General features: G+C 30.1%; 1 protein-coding gene across 1 annotated transcript in view; it reads right to left on the reverse strand.

Moving 5' to 3' along the window:
• Positions 1 to 14,019: 14,019 nt before the first annotated feature.
• Positions 14,020 to 16,541, reverse strand: part of LOC106678642 (nuclear receptor subfamily 1 group D member 2) — a 68,520-nt gene continuing 65,998 nt past the window's right edge. Inside the window, exon 3 of the mRNA XM_014417286.3 lies at positions 14,020 to 16,414. Within this exon, the coding sequence (XP_014272772.1) occupies positions 15,917 to 16,414 (498 nt within the window). The 3' untranslated portion in view covers positions 14,020 to 15,916. The remainder of the gene's footprint in view (positions 16,415 to 16,541) is intronic.

Below are 16,541 nucleotides of genomic sequence, written 5' to 3' on the forward strand. Positions count from 1 at the left end.
TTATTCTTATAAAAGAATACTCTTAGTAAGCGGATGAATTATCATTTTCCAATGTTCCCGTTTAAAAGATGTTATGTGTTTATATATATATAAAACCTCTACTTTTTTTCGAAAACTCCTCAATTTCACATTTTTGTCAGTTCTGAAGTGTCAATTCACTGGCTGGTAGCAAAAAAATTAATCTTTGTAAAAATGTCACTTGAACGCTTTTACCTCCGATACGACGATATGAAAAATAAATTTCTCATATTCTTCCAAGAAATCAGTTTTTGTTGATGAGTATTCTTTGATTGCTTTATGAGGCTAAGGATATGATAATCATACCATTACCAGCAGGCCGCCGTCTCATTCCTTGACAGCTGTCAAAACAACCGATTTCATATTTTCCATATGATTTGAATTTTACCTAATTTTTTTTTCAAACATTTTCTGACCTTTCGTAGCTATATCGGTTCTTCGTGACCTCGCGTGTGATACGGTCTCTCTCTGGAAGCATTACCTTTATAAATAAATATTAAAATCTGTCATATTAATTCGCCACTTTATTGCGATGTATCTGTGATATAGTCACATAAATTTGGATTTTCATATCGATATTTTAATTTCATCCTGTCTTAGATTAAATAAACCCTTGAGATGAACACCGTTAGATTTTCAAGGAATAGAGAAAATAATAAAATGCTGCTGGGGATTTTGAAATTTGTCTAAATATTTTTTTTTTCTTAACCTGCAAAGTGAGGTAGCTTATCGATTAAGACATTGTGATCGTATCTCCGGATCCGGGTACGAGTCCAGCTGTGACAAGTAATTATCTTATTTGCTATATTTATCTTGGATCGAACCAAGAACTGTATAAGAATATCTCTATTAAATTGGTACCAGAAATTGGGATGTAAACTTGTTGGCCTTAATAATGTGCTTATCTCTTAAAAGTTAACTAGTAATGAGCTGACTGGTTTATGTAATCATATTTGAAGTAAAAGATCAATAAATAAAAATTACATTATTTTGTCCGGTGTAAATCTTTGAACTCGATGCTTTTCTAAGTTTCATTAAATTTACACTGTGAGTGTTCTAAATCACAGATTACAGTTACACATATCTAGTGTAGATGGAGGAGACTAGATATAGTGGTGCAGTACTGTTTGTTGGAACAGAAAGGGATTGGTCTGATTTATTGCTGCGGCGTTTGATCCTATCTCGAAGCTGTCCCTTGACCGGAGGGACATGGTTCTTGGCAGTACATGACAGGACCAGGGATCTTCTTGATAAATGGCGGGTGGAGATTTCACGGCTGCGTTGAGTGATACAGCCATATCTCCATGTATTAAATGTTTATTTTGGTTTCCTCACTCATTCAGAGTCGGAGCTGGAGATTGCGTTATACCTGTAAAAGCTTGTTTGATCACTAAAGTAGGATTACTTTCAATCATTTATCCTCACTCCTTAGCTCTTGACAACATTAAAAAAAAAGTAATGATAAAGAAAGAAATATGTCTTACAGTAAACAAAAATAAAAGAATAATACAGAGGGACGAGGTGGAAAGCCCTATATTTTATTTTTTAATAAAGTTACCATTGAAACAAAACTTAACAAAGACCTTAGGTGGCGGTGATGTTCCTTAAGAAGCGGTACCCACCTTCCAATGAAGTACCAAGACGGACGACTTTTTTCTTTATTTATTTGATAACTTTATTGGAAATAAAAATTACATTTTCTTTTCCCCTTTTTATCAGACGAGAACGTTATATTTCCTAGTTTAACATGTCTAGGCTTTATTATTTTTTTTTTTTTGCGTAGATTAATTTCGTCTGGATTCTAAACAATAAACCCGCCTACAATGTCGGAATGTCTAAGGTAAAGGTCCACTTGCATGTAACGATATCACATTTTCTAAAGTTTATCAGAAACCAGTTTGAATAGAATTTTTTATTTCATAAATATTATTGGTCTGTACAATAATTATTACTTTTCTTCGGGATATATCCTTATACCAATAATTTTTCCTTGCTACTCATTAATTTCGAACTTATGTTCTACATTTTGGTAAAAATAAATAAAACTCAAAACAGTCTCAAAATAAAATATTAATTTATCGATGATTTTCAAAGCAATACATTTTTTATATTTAAGGGTCTTTTTTTTATACTCTCTTGTTTTATTTACTAAAGAATTTAGGACACAGTTAGAACTTGTATTATTTGTGTAGAATGAAAAACATATTCAAATACAAGTCATCTGTACATCATTATCAGTCCTACTTAGTTTAAAAAATATTTTCTCAATAAACCCGCTAAATCAAAAGATCAAATATTCTGAAGTCTGCCAAAAGAAACGGTATTTCTTCGCTTGGGTCCCTGTGGACTACGGAACAGCCGGTAACGAACTGGCTGATCGGGCAGCAAAGGTCGCGGTTTTTGAAGGGATTCTACATCGCGGACTTCATTGCTCTCACAAAGCAAATAATTAAATTGAAATGGGATCTAATGTAGGCAAATGTTACTGACAATAAATTACGAGGAATTAGAAGTTACCTCTTGGATATCGTCCACTAGAAATGTGCGCAGAGAAGAGATGATTTTGACGCGCCTTCGAATAAGGTCATACGCGCGTGACCCATGCTTACCTTATTGCCCGCGATTCTCCGCTTGTATGTCAGACTTGCGCGACTTACCTTGTGCTTTACACATCGTAACCGAATGCCAAGCATACGACTCCATCAAATATTTTTATGAATTACAAGCATATCACAGTCAATTTTGCAGGATAACAAGCACACTGTTGATAAACTTTTCGAATTTCTGAATCATTCAAAACTTTACCATAAAATTTTACCGTAAGTTCCCATTTTTCAATAGTTATACATTTAAATTCGGCAATGAAGACAAAATTCGGAAATTAAAACAATAAGGACTATTAAAAAATTCGGATATTAAGGAAATAAATTCTAATACAAATTTCTGAAATTAAGGTAATAATGAATGATCCTGAAGTGGTTTATGCCTTTAAAAAAACAAAAAAAAAACAGTTAGGATTGAAGGGAATATCATTGATAAACCTCAGAATCTTTAAGGTTTTAAACATTGTAAGAAATTATGAATCAATTTGTATATGTATTTTTATACGGTTTTTATATTTAATTATGAATGCATCTTAGTTGTTCTTGTGCTATCTGGATTGAGTTTTTGTCAATTCCTAGATATTTGTTTTGAAATACTTATAGTAAATTACATAAATAAATTTATTACATTCAAAACATTTGTTTCTTGGTTAAATTAGTGAAGCCCCGTACCGGACAGGTATGCATTATGATAGATCTTAATCCTTATTTATAGAGTATCAATTTATTTTTTGGAGATAACGTAAGAAAATATGGGATCATTTTGTTTACTATTTTCCCTGCGTGTTTAATCTCATCCTTGCTAGTTGAATAGCATTTTATTTTCTAACAAGGATCTACGGATTTGGTAACTGGGAATGGGATATCATTTAAAACTATGTTGGAGGGAAGGTTTTTAGTCTATTAGTTTTTGTGTTAATTCGGTAAGATGATGATTATTATTAGCGCGTTATCGTCCACAAAGAAAGCTATATTATCATTTGTATAATGTCACTACTTATTATTTGTGTTAAATGCCTCGGCTAATGTTAACTTGTAACTTAAATGGTAACTTCCGCTACAATTCAGGTCGAAGGTAGAGTCATCTATATGTATCTCATTATGTCTATATCATCAGGCCAGAGGAGAAATAGTTTAATAAAAAAGTGTAGTAATGCTAAATTGTTATAAGTTGTAATCGCCTGGGTAAAAATACGTACAATTCCAAAAATTAATTAATAAATAACATCTAATTACTGCATACTGAAGTAAAGCTTTTTTTAATTGTTTACTAATATACGCCATTAAAGATCTTTTTAATAATTTTATTATCAACAACATTGATGATTATTTTATATCAATAGTTTCTTTGAATTGTTTAATGAAATATTTTAAATATATTTAAGGTTAGCTAAGATTGGTTTGATATAACCCTCTAATACTGACATTCCGTCAACTTTCTTGCGGCCACCGCTATTTTCATCGATAAGTAGAGAATATTATAAATAGTGGAGAAAGTTAACAAATAACAGTGCAACGGCAAAACCACAAGCCAAAACCGATCCGTTCTCGTTTGGCTAGCTAAATGTCAACCCGTTTCCATTTTCCATCATAATAACAATTTTGTGGAATACCTATAGCTCCGGCGCCTTCCTTTCAATAAATAATATTTTCGCTTTAACAACATCCTTATGATCGTGAGCGTCTCTCAATATTATATTTAATTTATTTATTTTAGTTTTTTGTTTTTTTATAAAAAAATCTGACGTGGTGCGCGCATTGCACAATTTTCACTTAGCACCCTTATTTAGCATACATAGAGTTAAAATTTATCTCGACTAGTCTCAGAACAGATATTTCTATATTGAACTTGCGGCAATATTTTCCGGTACTGATTTTCCAAATGAGCTTTTCAGTTAACATTTCGATCAACTGCAATTTCAACTGTTTTCGGATAAGTACTTTTAATATTATTTCTCGTTGCTAAATTTTAATATTTTTCTTTGCACAATAGTGCCAAAAATATACCATTTAAAATTTATATACTGCCTTATTGAATGCTAAATTGTTATATAATCAATATTGGAGATACTAATAATGATTTTATGAAATTATTCTGTCAACTGAATGATGTATGTGTAAGTTAAGTAAAATTAGAAAACAATCAAATAACTATGGTGACGAAACCATTCATCTGACGGAACCCATTACGCATGCGCCCGTACAGTCAATCTCATAACAGCCATTTTATTTACGCGTTTTTCGAAATTCTCCATCACCTTCTACGACTTTCTTTGTAAAATATTATTATTATTTTCTTTGGCTTTCCAACGAGACAAAATACATCTATTTTACTAATCTTATTTTTGGAAATGTGTTTTCATCCTGGAAAAATATTTGTCCTCTTTTCTCCTTAGGTTAATTAACAAATCGTTTCATACCTTAAATTTATATATTTTTTATTACTAATTAAAATGTAAAATGATCAGTCATTTAATAAAAACAAAATTATTGGTACTTTAGAGGAACAAGTTTTAAAAAAAACCTAAAAGCCCTGTCAGATTACTTCAATGAGGATAAGACCTAGGTGATATTGAAAAATACTTAATACGTAAATACGTACATCGATCTACTGAGTTTAATAAAAATCTTAATTTACAATTTCTGAGAAAATTGGATAAATGTGAAAAATTGATCCTTTGAAATAGCACTATTCATGCTGTTATGTAAAATTACAAAGATCTTGTATATGTGCTAATCAAACGATAAAGCAAATAAAATTTTATATATGACCAGTTATATCTCTAGCTTATGACTAAATTATCATAACTCATTCGGCCATATTATACAATGATAAGACTATGTAATAAATATATCAAAGGAATAATATTATCATAAGTTTTTTATAGATTGCTAATGAATATACGATATTATATTAAAAAATAGCTTTTTCAAAACTAATAAAATAGATTTCTTTTTAGGTAGATTAAACGTTTTAGAGTTAATTAAATAAAAAAATTGAAATATCATGTGGAAACATAACGCTGAAGAAGTCAGCACCACATGATTAACTGAGCACTAAAGTGACGTATGTACATCGACCTACGGAGTTTAATCAGAATCGTTTGAGCCGTTTTTGAGGAAATTGGATAAATATGAAAAATAGATCTTTTAAAGTAGTACTTCCAGTTTGTCGATATTATCAAAAACCTGTAGTCACGTCCCTGGCTAATACCCGTTTTAAATATGTAATTTCAGTTTCATTGTTGAGCTAGGCTGACCACAAACACAGACCATTTTGCGAAACTTGGTCATTAGTGTCTCTGGGGACCACAAAACTGTCAAGCCAAGTCGAAAACTGAAGTTCGAAATTCTGGAAGTTCGCATTTCATATATCGATAGGTAAAAATTATCCTTGTTTTCTCTTCTTATCGCCTTATCATTTAATAATTACCATTGAACACTTAGAACACTCTTATACCCATTGCACTTTATTTTGACAGTTTTTATTATTGTTCTTCAATAAATAAAAGCAATTATAATAAGTATTACCCAATCTCAAAACAGTATTTATAACAGTTGCCATCCTGTGTAGGTTGCTGAATCCCGAGGTGAGATTTTACAAGGAACTACCTAACACTCTTCGAAGTCGGCCAATAGTCTATTTTCTCACTGCTGGTGTTATTAAAAAAAACAGCAAAAGCAAATGGTAATAAAAATTAAAATATGAAAGGAGGTTTTCAAGGAAAACCTCATCCGTAAAGTATTTTTTGAAATATATTGCTGCTCAGAGAAAGGGGTTTATTTAGTTCTCCAACTTCTTGGTTCATCAATAGAGAGACATCAGTTTTATATTTTATATAAATTAGACATATTTTCCTAAAGTAGTGAGTGCTAATGGATGTTAAGCTTCATTAAGGTTTTCTCAGCACCTTTATATAGAAGCCTTTCAAAGCCAAAACGGTGTAATTAGTTCTCTTAACAACGCTGTTTAGCATCATTAAAAAATACATTAATTAATTAATTATCATGTTCATATATTTGAAATGTATTGAAATTAATGCTACAGAGAAAGCAATATGTTATTTTTACAAAAATTTACAAAACTCCCTTTGTAAATGTATGAAAGTTCCAGTTTGCTGACTTCTTAAGCGTTGTGTTTCCTTATGATATTATTTCACCTTTTTTATTTTTTATTATCTTTAATAAGTTTATTCTATCTTAAATATAATCAATTTTAATAACTCTGAAAGAGCCATTTCTTAATATAATATAGTATATTCCCTAGCAATCTATAATAAACATATGAGAATGTTATCCCTTTGTTATATTTATTACTTAAGCTTATCATTGTATAATATTACCCTATGAGTTATGGTAATTTAGTCGCAAGCTAGAGGTATAACTAGTCATATATAAACTTTCTGTTGATTTATAGTAGGAATAGTACAGGTACAAGATCTTTGCAATTAGACATGACAACATGAATACAGAGGGTGTCGCCTTGTAGCTGCTTTGATTTGGTGTTGAGGAACCAGTTCCTTGCCTCCTTAGACCAACTCGTCTCGCTACTTCTACACTGATTAAAAGCCTTTTAAATCATTTTCTTCTCTTCTTGTCCTACTTTCAAAGCATGTTGTTTTATATTCGATTACTGATTCGTACAGATTTTCATCCATTTTATAAAATAAATTACTTTATATATATGTTTTCTTATTACGAAAATACAGTGAAATTCCATCAAATGATGACTTGAAGAGGTCATTGTGACATAGTAATCATAAGAATTTAATTTCGAAAATCCATAACTGCATTTTATACAAACAATAAAAGAACACCATCTGGCTAGTTAAACATGGCACACGAGGCTCACCCACTCCTATCTTATATCAAAAGAAACCCCTCCGAACTGCCAGTATTGCAATAACAATTTAACAATAAGCCATGTTTTCCAACGATGCCCATATTTTACACCACACCTCAATAGCTTGGGACTAAGCCAAGATATCTCAAAAACCATTGGAGACGATGATAAGGCAATAGAATTGGTGTTCCAGTTTTTAAAATCACAAAATTTACTTACAAAAATATAACTTGATCGGAAGAAAAAAAAAAAATAATAAAAAAAAAAAAAATTAAAAATAAATAAAATTTAACAAATATTAGCAAAATTAAATAAAATATAAATGGCGTTGATGACCAATGAAGTTTGGCGCCACTAAACAACCAAACAAACAAACATGGCATAATCTATTACGCAATGAGCCGGTGGTGGGAAAGATTTGTGTATAATATATGTATCTATACACAGGTGATTGACCAAAAAGGTTCAGAAGTCCTCCCGAGGTAAGGTCAGAAGTCCAATTTTTATAAAGGGGTATCCATAGTTCAGAAAAATCAGATAGTTAAGTGTTATGTACTGAACCCTTGACTCTTCATAAGTTATAGCACTACAGATTTTAATTTCTTTATTTTATTTTTAGTTGGATAAAAAAGTTTTAAAAAAATTAAACGTTCCTTCGGTGAATAAAGAATTAGCGAAGGAACGTTTAATTTTTTTTTCTTACAATGCAGAAAAAAATGTTTTCTTTCAAGCTATATCTCTTTCAATACATAGCAAATAATATAGTTCTGAAATATAATACTTACAAGGGGTGAGGGGGCTACCGTTTTCAACGAAACCTTTTTTTTTGTGATAACAAGTCAAAAATATCTGATATGGGTCCATATTACCTTAGGGGGCTAGAAATAAATATTACATATAAATTTAGAAATTTTGCTAATTAAGTACACAGATCAAAAGCGGATTGGCACACGCAGAACATTCAATCAAGTAGGTCAAAATAATTTCAGATTAGTTTTTAACCACTATTGAAACCATGAAATACGAATTTGGATATAAATCAAAAATTATAAATTAGAGAAATACATAATGTTTTTCATGTTAACGCGTTTAAGAATAAAACTAAACACGATTTAATAATTATTTATTGCTATATCTTACATGTCATTAATTTTATACTGCTATAACCTATATAGTATATAACCTATATTATATTAACTTATATTTTATATAACTTGTAATACTCATTTATATTAACCTATATATCATATCACATATATTACAATGAGGTATATTTATAACTTAGATTATGATTTATAACGTATTTTTTATTTATATACAAATTATATCCTACGTTATATCTGTTGGAAAGTTGAATTTACGTTCTTTCAGTCCATATCAATATCTTTCAGACTACATGCAAGGGTGGAAAATAGGTTTCAAATAAAGAAAAACGTCTTAATCATTTTATTGTATTCTCCGGTTCTAATTTGTATAAACCGAACCTTTTGTGTAATTCAGATAATACTTAGCCACTCCCAAGTTTCCTGTAGATTTTGGGAAGGTTTTCGAAAACAAACTAAAATTGAAGTTTCAACTCCTAAGAAGATGAAATTTTTTAGCAAAATATTTTTTTTTTTTGAAAAGGAATGAAAATTCCTATTTAAGGTTAAATACGAATATTACAGGAAAATATGAACTTTCATCGATATCAAAAAGTATTTCATTTGGTCAATTTTGGTAAGTCATGTGCTCTAAATTGTTTCAATAGTATACCAATATTATATTTAAGGTTTCAAGAAGTGTGAACGGCGAATATCAACCTCTGCTTTTAATATTATCGCTTCATTTCATCATTGGCCATGAAAAAATAAATAAATAACTATTATGACAAGGCCGCTACAAAGTTATTTAGATCTTTTACTTCATATGCAAATTTTAGTTTTATGTGTTGGTAATAAAGTAATTCTGCCTATCAATTTATAATTTGTGAAGAATCAAAAGTTGACGCAATGTTCACCAATAAATGGATTCTTTTTATTATCTAATAAATTGCAGGTGTTTAATCGGTTTCCTGGTAGGACTTTCCTATTAGCGACTAAATTTATATTATTAAACTGTGATTTTATACTTACCTCACACCGGAGTGATTTATCTCTAACCACATATCTTGTACACACGTTTGTAATTAAAATCGCCCGTCATTAAAGTTAATGGACCCAAAGTAAATATATTTCTTGTGTAAATAAAACTTTTAACTTAATAATATTTTATAAACAAAATGTTATATTTCTCAGGAGTTAAAATAACATATGTAGATCACTATACCAGGGGCTGAGACTTGAAATATGGAAGTGTTATATTATGGTAAATATGGTATATTATATATGCAACTGTAATATGTATAATAAAATCATTAAAAGTCACTTTTTTTTTTATATAAAAGTTATGTTACTCATCTTCAAAATTAAACTCGAATGAATTCTTCAAATTTTAAGTTGCTGGTTCATGAATAATAATTCGATGTTTTTAGCCGATTTTGGCGAGAACAAAAAATTGAAAATATGTTGGAAAATATATTTTCAAAAACTACATTAGTTTTTCATAAAAATAAATAAATAAAAAATTGAATGTTACTGTATTATTTATCACTCATATTTTTTAATATTCAAGTTGGACTTATTTCAGTGAAATAGTTTAAATTAAGAAATAGAGTTGTTAAGAAAAAAAACAATGACTCAATGTATGCTACAAAAATAAAAAATATGTCATGAAAAGGAGTTAACTAAATAAAAAAAAAAATACTAATTATAATATTTATATGATCAAGCTTCTTTCAAATCTACAAACTTCTGTTTATTCGGGTTTTTGTTGTGCTTTGTATTTGGTTTTCCATATGTTCGCATATGCATTTAAATAATTGAGATTATAGGCCCATATCTTGGAGAATGAATTATAATAATAATTGGAAACTTTGTTTACTGAAAATATTACAATCTGCTACAAATTTGGGCGATAGGTAATAGTTATAATTAATAATTGTACACTTTCATACAAAAAAAAAGTGTTTATAAAATAAAAAAGTAAATAAAATGGAATTATAATACAGGAGGTAAGATGGCAGGGAAAATGAAGCCTAAAAGACGGGCCTTATGATGGACCACAGAGCGTGGCAGAGGATTAGGAGAAGAGTTCTTGCAAATTACTGATTTCCTTTTGTTTAATTTAGATTACATAGTAGACCATTCCTATTGACTTCGACTTAAAACTGAGCACCCTGGGCGTGGTCTTTTTTGGCTTCGTTTTTGTTTTAAAGGATAGTAGGTTTATGCCACCACACTGACCAATATATATGATGTATATTTAACCCTTTGAGTTGAATTAGACGAAATTATATTTTTCGATATCTTGTTTATTTCCCTATAAAATAGAACTCCTCCTCGAATACGAAACTCTACACTCCAAATGAAGATTACGATAGGCCAAACCCTTAGATTACTAAATCGAATTCGCAGGTTAGGGAGTAACTCGAATTTACATAAATCTCATTTCTTGATAAGATGACACCTACGTTTGATTACATTATCAAACGACATTAACAATACCGTGTTAGAGCAGCATTTTTTATCTCGGGAGCTTGTGAGTTTCTTATAAACTTTCAAATACAACAAGCAGTCATAGGCGAAATATACGAACATTAGAAAGGTTATGAAATAATCCAAAAGACGTCTGCACGCCGACGACAGAAGTCATGATATAAGTGTGTATTTCAAAATTATGTATTTAATAAGAACTCCTTTGCAAGTTTTCATCTATATATCAACCACGGAGAAAACTCGAAATAGAATTTCTATGTATATGTTCGCTATATCTAATATGTTCGATATCTCAAAAATTTAATAACTCAAATTCCTTTGAGGGCTTCTAAGTTCTGTAGTCCAAGTGGTTCTCATATATTTTATAGTACTCCAAAACCTTGGTTTATTTTGTATTTTAAAAAAAAAACAAAAAAAAAACGGAGACAAATAAAAATATGTGCAGTTTATGCAAATGTTTGAAAAACCTATGGAATGTATAAATCGCTAAACATTCATAATATTTAAAAACATATTTGATTAGTGCCAACATTTCGGCCTCAATTCCAAACCTTCATCAGGGCTAATTACAATAAATAGAGATAACAACCATAATGAATAAATGGAAATACAGAGTAACTAGATAATAACAGATAATATAGATCCGTAAGTAGTATTGGAAGAAAACGTATAATGTAAGTATTAAAAATTATTGTAAGATTATAAACTTATAATATTTACACAAAACACAATATTTTTTTCCAATACTACTTATTTATCTATTTATCTGTTATATCCTGTTTATTCTGCGTTTTCTATTATTCATTATGGTTCTTATTTATTTTTTTAGCTCTGGTGTAAGTCCGAAATTCTGCCCAAAACGTTTGCACTAATAAAATAATTTTTAACTGTTTGTACCCTTCACTGACGGCACCCCTAACTTTCTTCTCCTCATATAAAATATCCAAGGTCACTGTAAATAAATATACTTATCATTAAATCATCAAATTTTTAATATCCAGTTTAATGTGCTTAGTGGCAGCCAAGATCACTTTGGCTTGAGAGAAATTAGCACTAACAGAAGGTGAAAAATTCCTTTCTGAGACAAAGTCCTTACACCAAAAGCATTTGTATTCCGCTCTCTATTATATAGCTTTATACTTTCCGTTTTAGGCATGTCTAGACCAGCGTCATACGATTACGTATCCTTTGCTTTTACAAGAAACTCATGTATTATTTATGACTGACCTTAGTTAAAAATGCATCTTAAATATAGCCCAAGCTCGACACAACATATACAAGTGCCTCGTACACGAGTTCTCGATTAAATTAGCCAACCATTTGTACCTTATTAGGTCTTGCTCTAGTTCTGATAAATACCCAACTCCATATGGGAGAACATTAGGGTCCGTTCTAATGTTTAAATAAATGTGTTGAAATAAAACGAATGATTATGAATGATGTTATTAATGTAGATCTTTGCCTGGAATAGTGGTTGGTTAGGGCATAGATCTTGTAACATAGTCTGTAATATGTCCGCTAGATTGTTCTGCCGTTTATCATTCTCCTATAAATGGAGAGTTTATTTTAATGGCACCATTAATAATAATGGATTGCCAAACGGTTGAATCTTGAGAAGTGGTTCTGAACTATAGATTCGGTTGTTTATAGATATTTATATTTCCTTGATACGTATTATGTCCTATAAGTCACAATATTTCTTTTTTTCTCAATTAGAAGGTCTATCTTTTTATACTAGGTAAGTTTTTGTGAAAAACTTTGAGATAATTTCTTCATAACACACATACTCCTTTGTCAACGTTTCGAAGATCTTCCCTCATCTTTAGGATGAACTATCTGAAATAATTCAACATCCTTTCCCGTGCCCTTTTTGCTTTTATTTATCTTAAATTAAATTTTTCCTTATGTAAACTGGATATTTTATTTTCACAATTATACTGGACTATTTTTTTAAAATCAGTCCATTTTTTCTTAATATTTTACATTTTGATGTGCATAAAACACACAAAAAAAATTATTAAATGTTCTTGATCAATAAGTTAGAAAAAACTAAATTCTTATTTTTATAATTCGTTAATTTATTATTATTATAAAATATTGCAACAATCAATATTATTGTTTAATCTATAATAATGCTTATATACTCATACTTAATACATGCTTACCTGTTCTCGTTTGAATCAATGACAAATTTAGTTCAAGTATTTTATTTCATTTGACAAAAATCAAAGTTTAACCAAAAAATAATCGGCGTTCAAATTATTGGAGGAAAAAATCAAAAATGAGGAAAAACCCTAAAACGTCTAATTTTATGAAAAATAAAATTAGTGTTATTTGAATGTGTTTCCCATGATTAGTATTTCTGTCGAGGTTTGATTAAATTTTAAGCTAGGAAACATAAGGTGTAGTGCACGAATATCCGGTCTTTTCTGATTATCTTCCTAATAGTCTGAAAATTGGATAGCATGGAGACATTCTACTCTAGAAAAGTTATTGAAGTTTTACCAATGTACGAATTCTCCACAAGATCATATACCATTATAACTCAATTTACATTTAGTAATTTTATCTTTTATTTAATAAAGTTGTAAAGTTGTTCAATGTTTATTTTAAGATTTCTAATTAATTTTAATCTGCCATGTAAGAAAGTAATAAGCATTTTGTGCAAAATGTTTCTTTGTTTCTTAATAATGCAATTCTTTTGCTTATTTGTCTGATACCATAGTTCATCTTATTATGGAATATGAACTAAATAAAACATTGTAGATTTTTTTAAATTACTCACCTGAACTATTTTCATCACTTGTCATATTTGCCAAAAGCACTTCAAATGTGAAATAATTAATAAGGAGAAATATTGTGGATATATATTATTTATAAGGAGAAATATTGTGGATATATATTATTTATAAGGAGAAATATTGTGGATATATATTATTTTACAAGGTTAAATTAATAAGCATATAATCAAAAATGCAACAATAATATCTTTATTTAATGCCATACAAAGAAAAAAAGTTAAACAATGGGATACAATTATGGGGTACTTCATATGTAAAATTCATAGCATTCACTGGCCACATGCAGTCTTTATAATAAATAAACAAATCCTACCAACTTCATATAAAACATAATTAAAACTTATTTTATATACAAGTAATGATCACATTCGAGAGTATTTTACATATTTAAAACATATATAAAACCTTAAATATATATTTATTTACATAAACAAATTCTAAATATACGAATTATTTTAATTGAATTTTTAAAAGGCACATTTAGAATGTAATATATTTTTTTAAATATAACCTTATTTTCTTAAAAAGTACGAATTTATTTTCGTGGATATATTATACCCAGATCTAAAAATAAATTATGAATTACAAGCGTCGTAATCTTTTAAAGGTTTTAAATATTTTTACAAATGGCTATCATAAACTCGAAATATGTTTTTAAATTTCAGTGCGAAGCTAGTTTTGAAAATGAATGAGCTTTCTTTATTAAAAAAGAATCGAAATAAATAACGCTAAATTAAATTTTTAGTTTAGTTTTCATGATTATATGATTTTGAAATGTTTATTGCATAAGACAGTCAGCAAACGTTCTGCCCTTGATTCAAAGAAGGTAACCTCTCCGTTCTTCAAAGACTGGCGAACGCTCTTATATTCATATGCAAATAAGGTTCGCATGGAACTCTTCACTGCTTGGAAATCTCTCCTGACAGAACCAATAAATTGCAGTTCACTTTATGTAGATAAAGCCGTGAATCGAACCCGAGACGATACAATAGAGAAGACCTAGGCCTGTCCGTATTTGGCCTAGGGCACACAACCTGGAAAGTCTTTCCATCTTGTCAAGCCCATGATGGGTTGGTGAAAACACAACTCTTCGACGCCTTTACATATTAGAAAGTTTTGAAATTCTGAAATTTAACAAAGCAGGACACTGATTTTAGGTGAAAGAAGAAGATACGTAAATAAAAATGAAGTCGAGTTTTCAATATCCTTTATTTATGATAAATCGAAAAAAATTGTATTTCATAAACTTAAATAGTTTTACTTCCAAGTTTTCGGAAAATTTGTAATTCATTTTGAAAAAATAAATAAATATATTTTTTTTTAATAATACTTCCATAATTTTTTTTTATGAAAATCGATATAATTAAAAAAAATTATTAGAATATAATTTAGTAAAAAATTACGCGATCATTTATTATTAATTTTATTTTAAAACGTTTGAATAAAGTTTCATAAACTTTTTTCCTAATATATATTTTTAAATGTCGCATTAATCAGATTCAAGAACAGAGATCATCTTATCTTTGACATTCCTTTTCATAAAACTGATATTGATAACTGATTAATATCCTAATCATTTCCATAACATCATTAAAAAATAACTAATTTAAAAAAAATATACATTTTATATAAAAAAATATAATATACAGTTTAACGGATATACAATTCACATATTTTACAACTATACATTAAAAAATAAACAATATTACAAATTGGCTAGTTGGCTAACATTACAATTCTTATCATATTTAAATAAATTCAACCTATTTTTCAGCTTCTTAATAATTTAATTTGTAAATACCTGTTCATAATGTTGTTTCGATAATGTCTGGTCGTAATCGACGAATTAAGGTATCTATGGTCAGTAATTTATATACGTCAGATTGTCGAGTTTTGGGGATTATCAAAATATTAAATAAATATCTGATGGATTATTCCGCAATGGAAAAAAATCCTCCTCTGTTCATTTTAATGCCACCTTTCTTAAAGACTTGGCCGATGAAGGGAAGAGTTGCAGGGAGAGAAACTACATAATAGAGGCGAGCCCTGCCCTGGATGTCATCAGAGATGACATAATTAGCTGGTGAGGGCTTGTCTCTTAGTAAGGTCCAGGACTGCGGGCTGCTCCTGCGTGGTGTGCCTCTTCACAGAGAGGTCGATCGGCGCGTCTTGTTCTAAGGCCACTCCTCCTGGAGCAGGCGAGGAAGATGTCTTCTCCCGCGGCCAGGGCTCTAAGAACATGGGGGCCACAGGGCGCGGGTACGGCTGGAAACCCAATGGGGTCAAGCACTTACGCTCCGGCGATGCCCATTTCCTCTCCTCTTCTTCCTGTTCTGCCTTCTCGTCCTTCGGGAAGGCGAAAGACGACCCTTGTTCCTGAAGGAGGCAGTGGATCTTGAACCAGTTGGACCTGCGGCCGTAGCGGGAGCCGCTCTTGGACATGCCGACGAGCAGGCACTTCCTCAGGCGGCAGGCCTTGCAGGAGGTCCGGTTCTTCTTGTTGATGACGCATTCTCCGTTGTTCTTGCACTCCGATATCGAGCCGAGGTTGTTATACGTCCGGCCGAAGAAGGACTGAAATAAATAAGGAAAACAAATTTAATCAATATATACCAATAACAAATGCTTATTTATTTAAGGTACTAAAAGAAAAAAAATACCAGAACATACTGTTGAAAACTATTCAGTATTAATATATATA

The sequence above is a fragment of the Halyomorpha halys genome, unplaced genomic scaffold (genome assembly GCF_000696795.3).
Source record: "Halyomorpha halys isolate HHAL.00 unplaced genomic scaffold, Hhal_1.1 Scaffold151.1, whole genome shotgun sequence".
In the NCBI taxonomy this organism is placed as follows: Eukaryota; Metazoa; Arthropoda; class Insecta; order Hemiptera; family Pentatomidae; genus Halyomorpha; species Halyomorpha halys.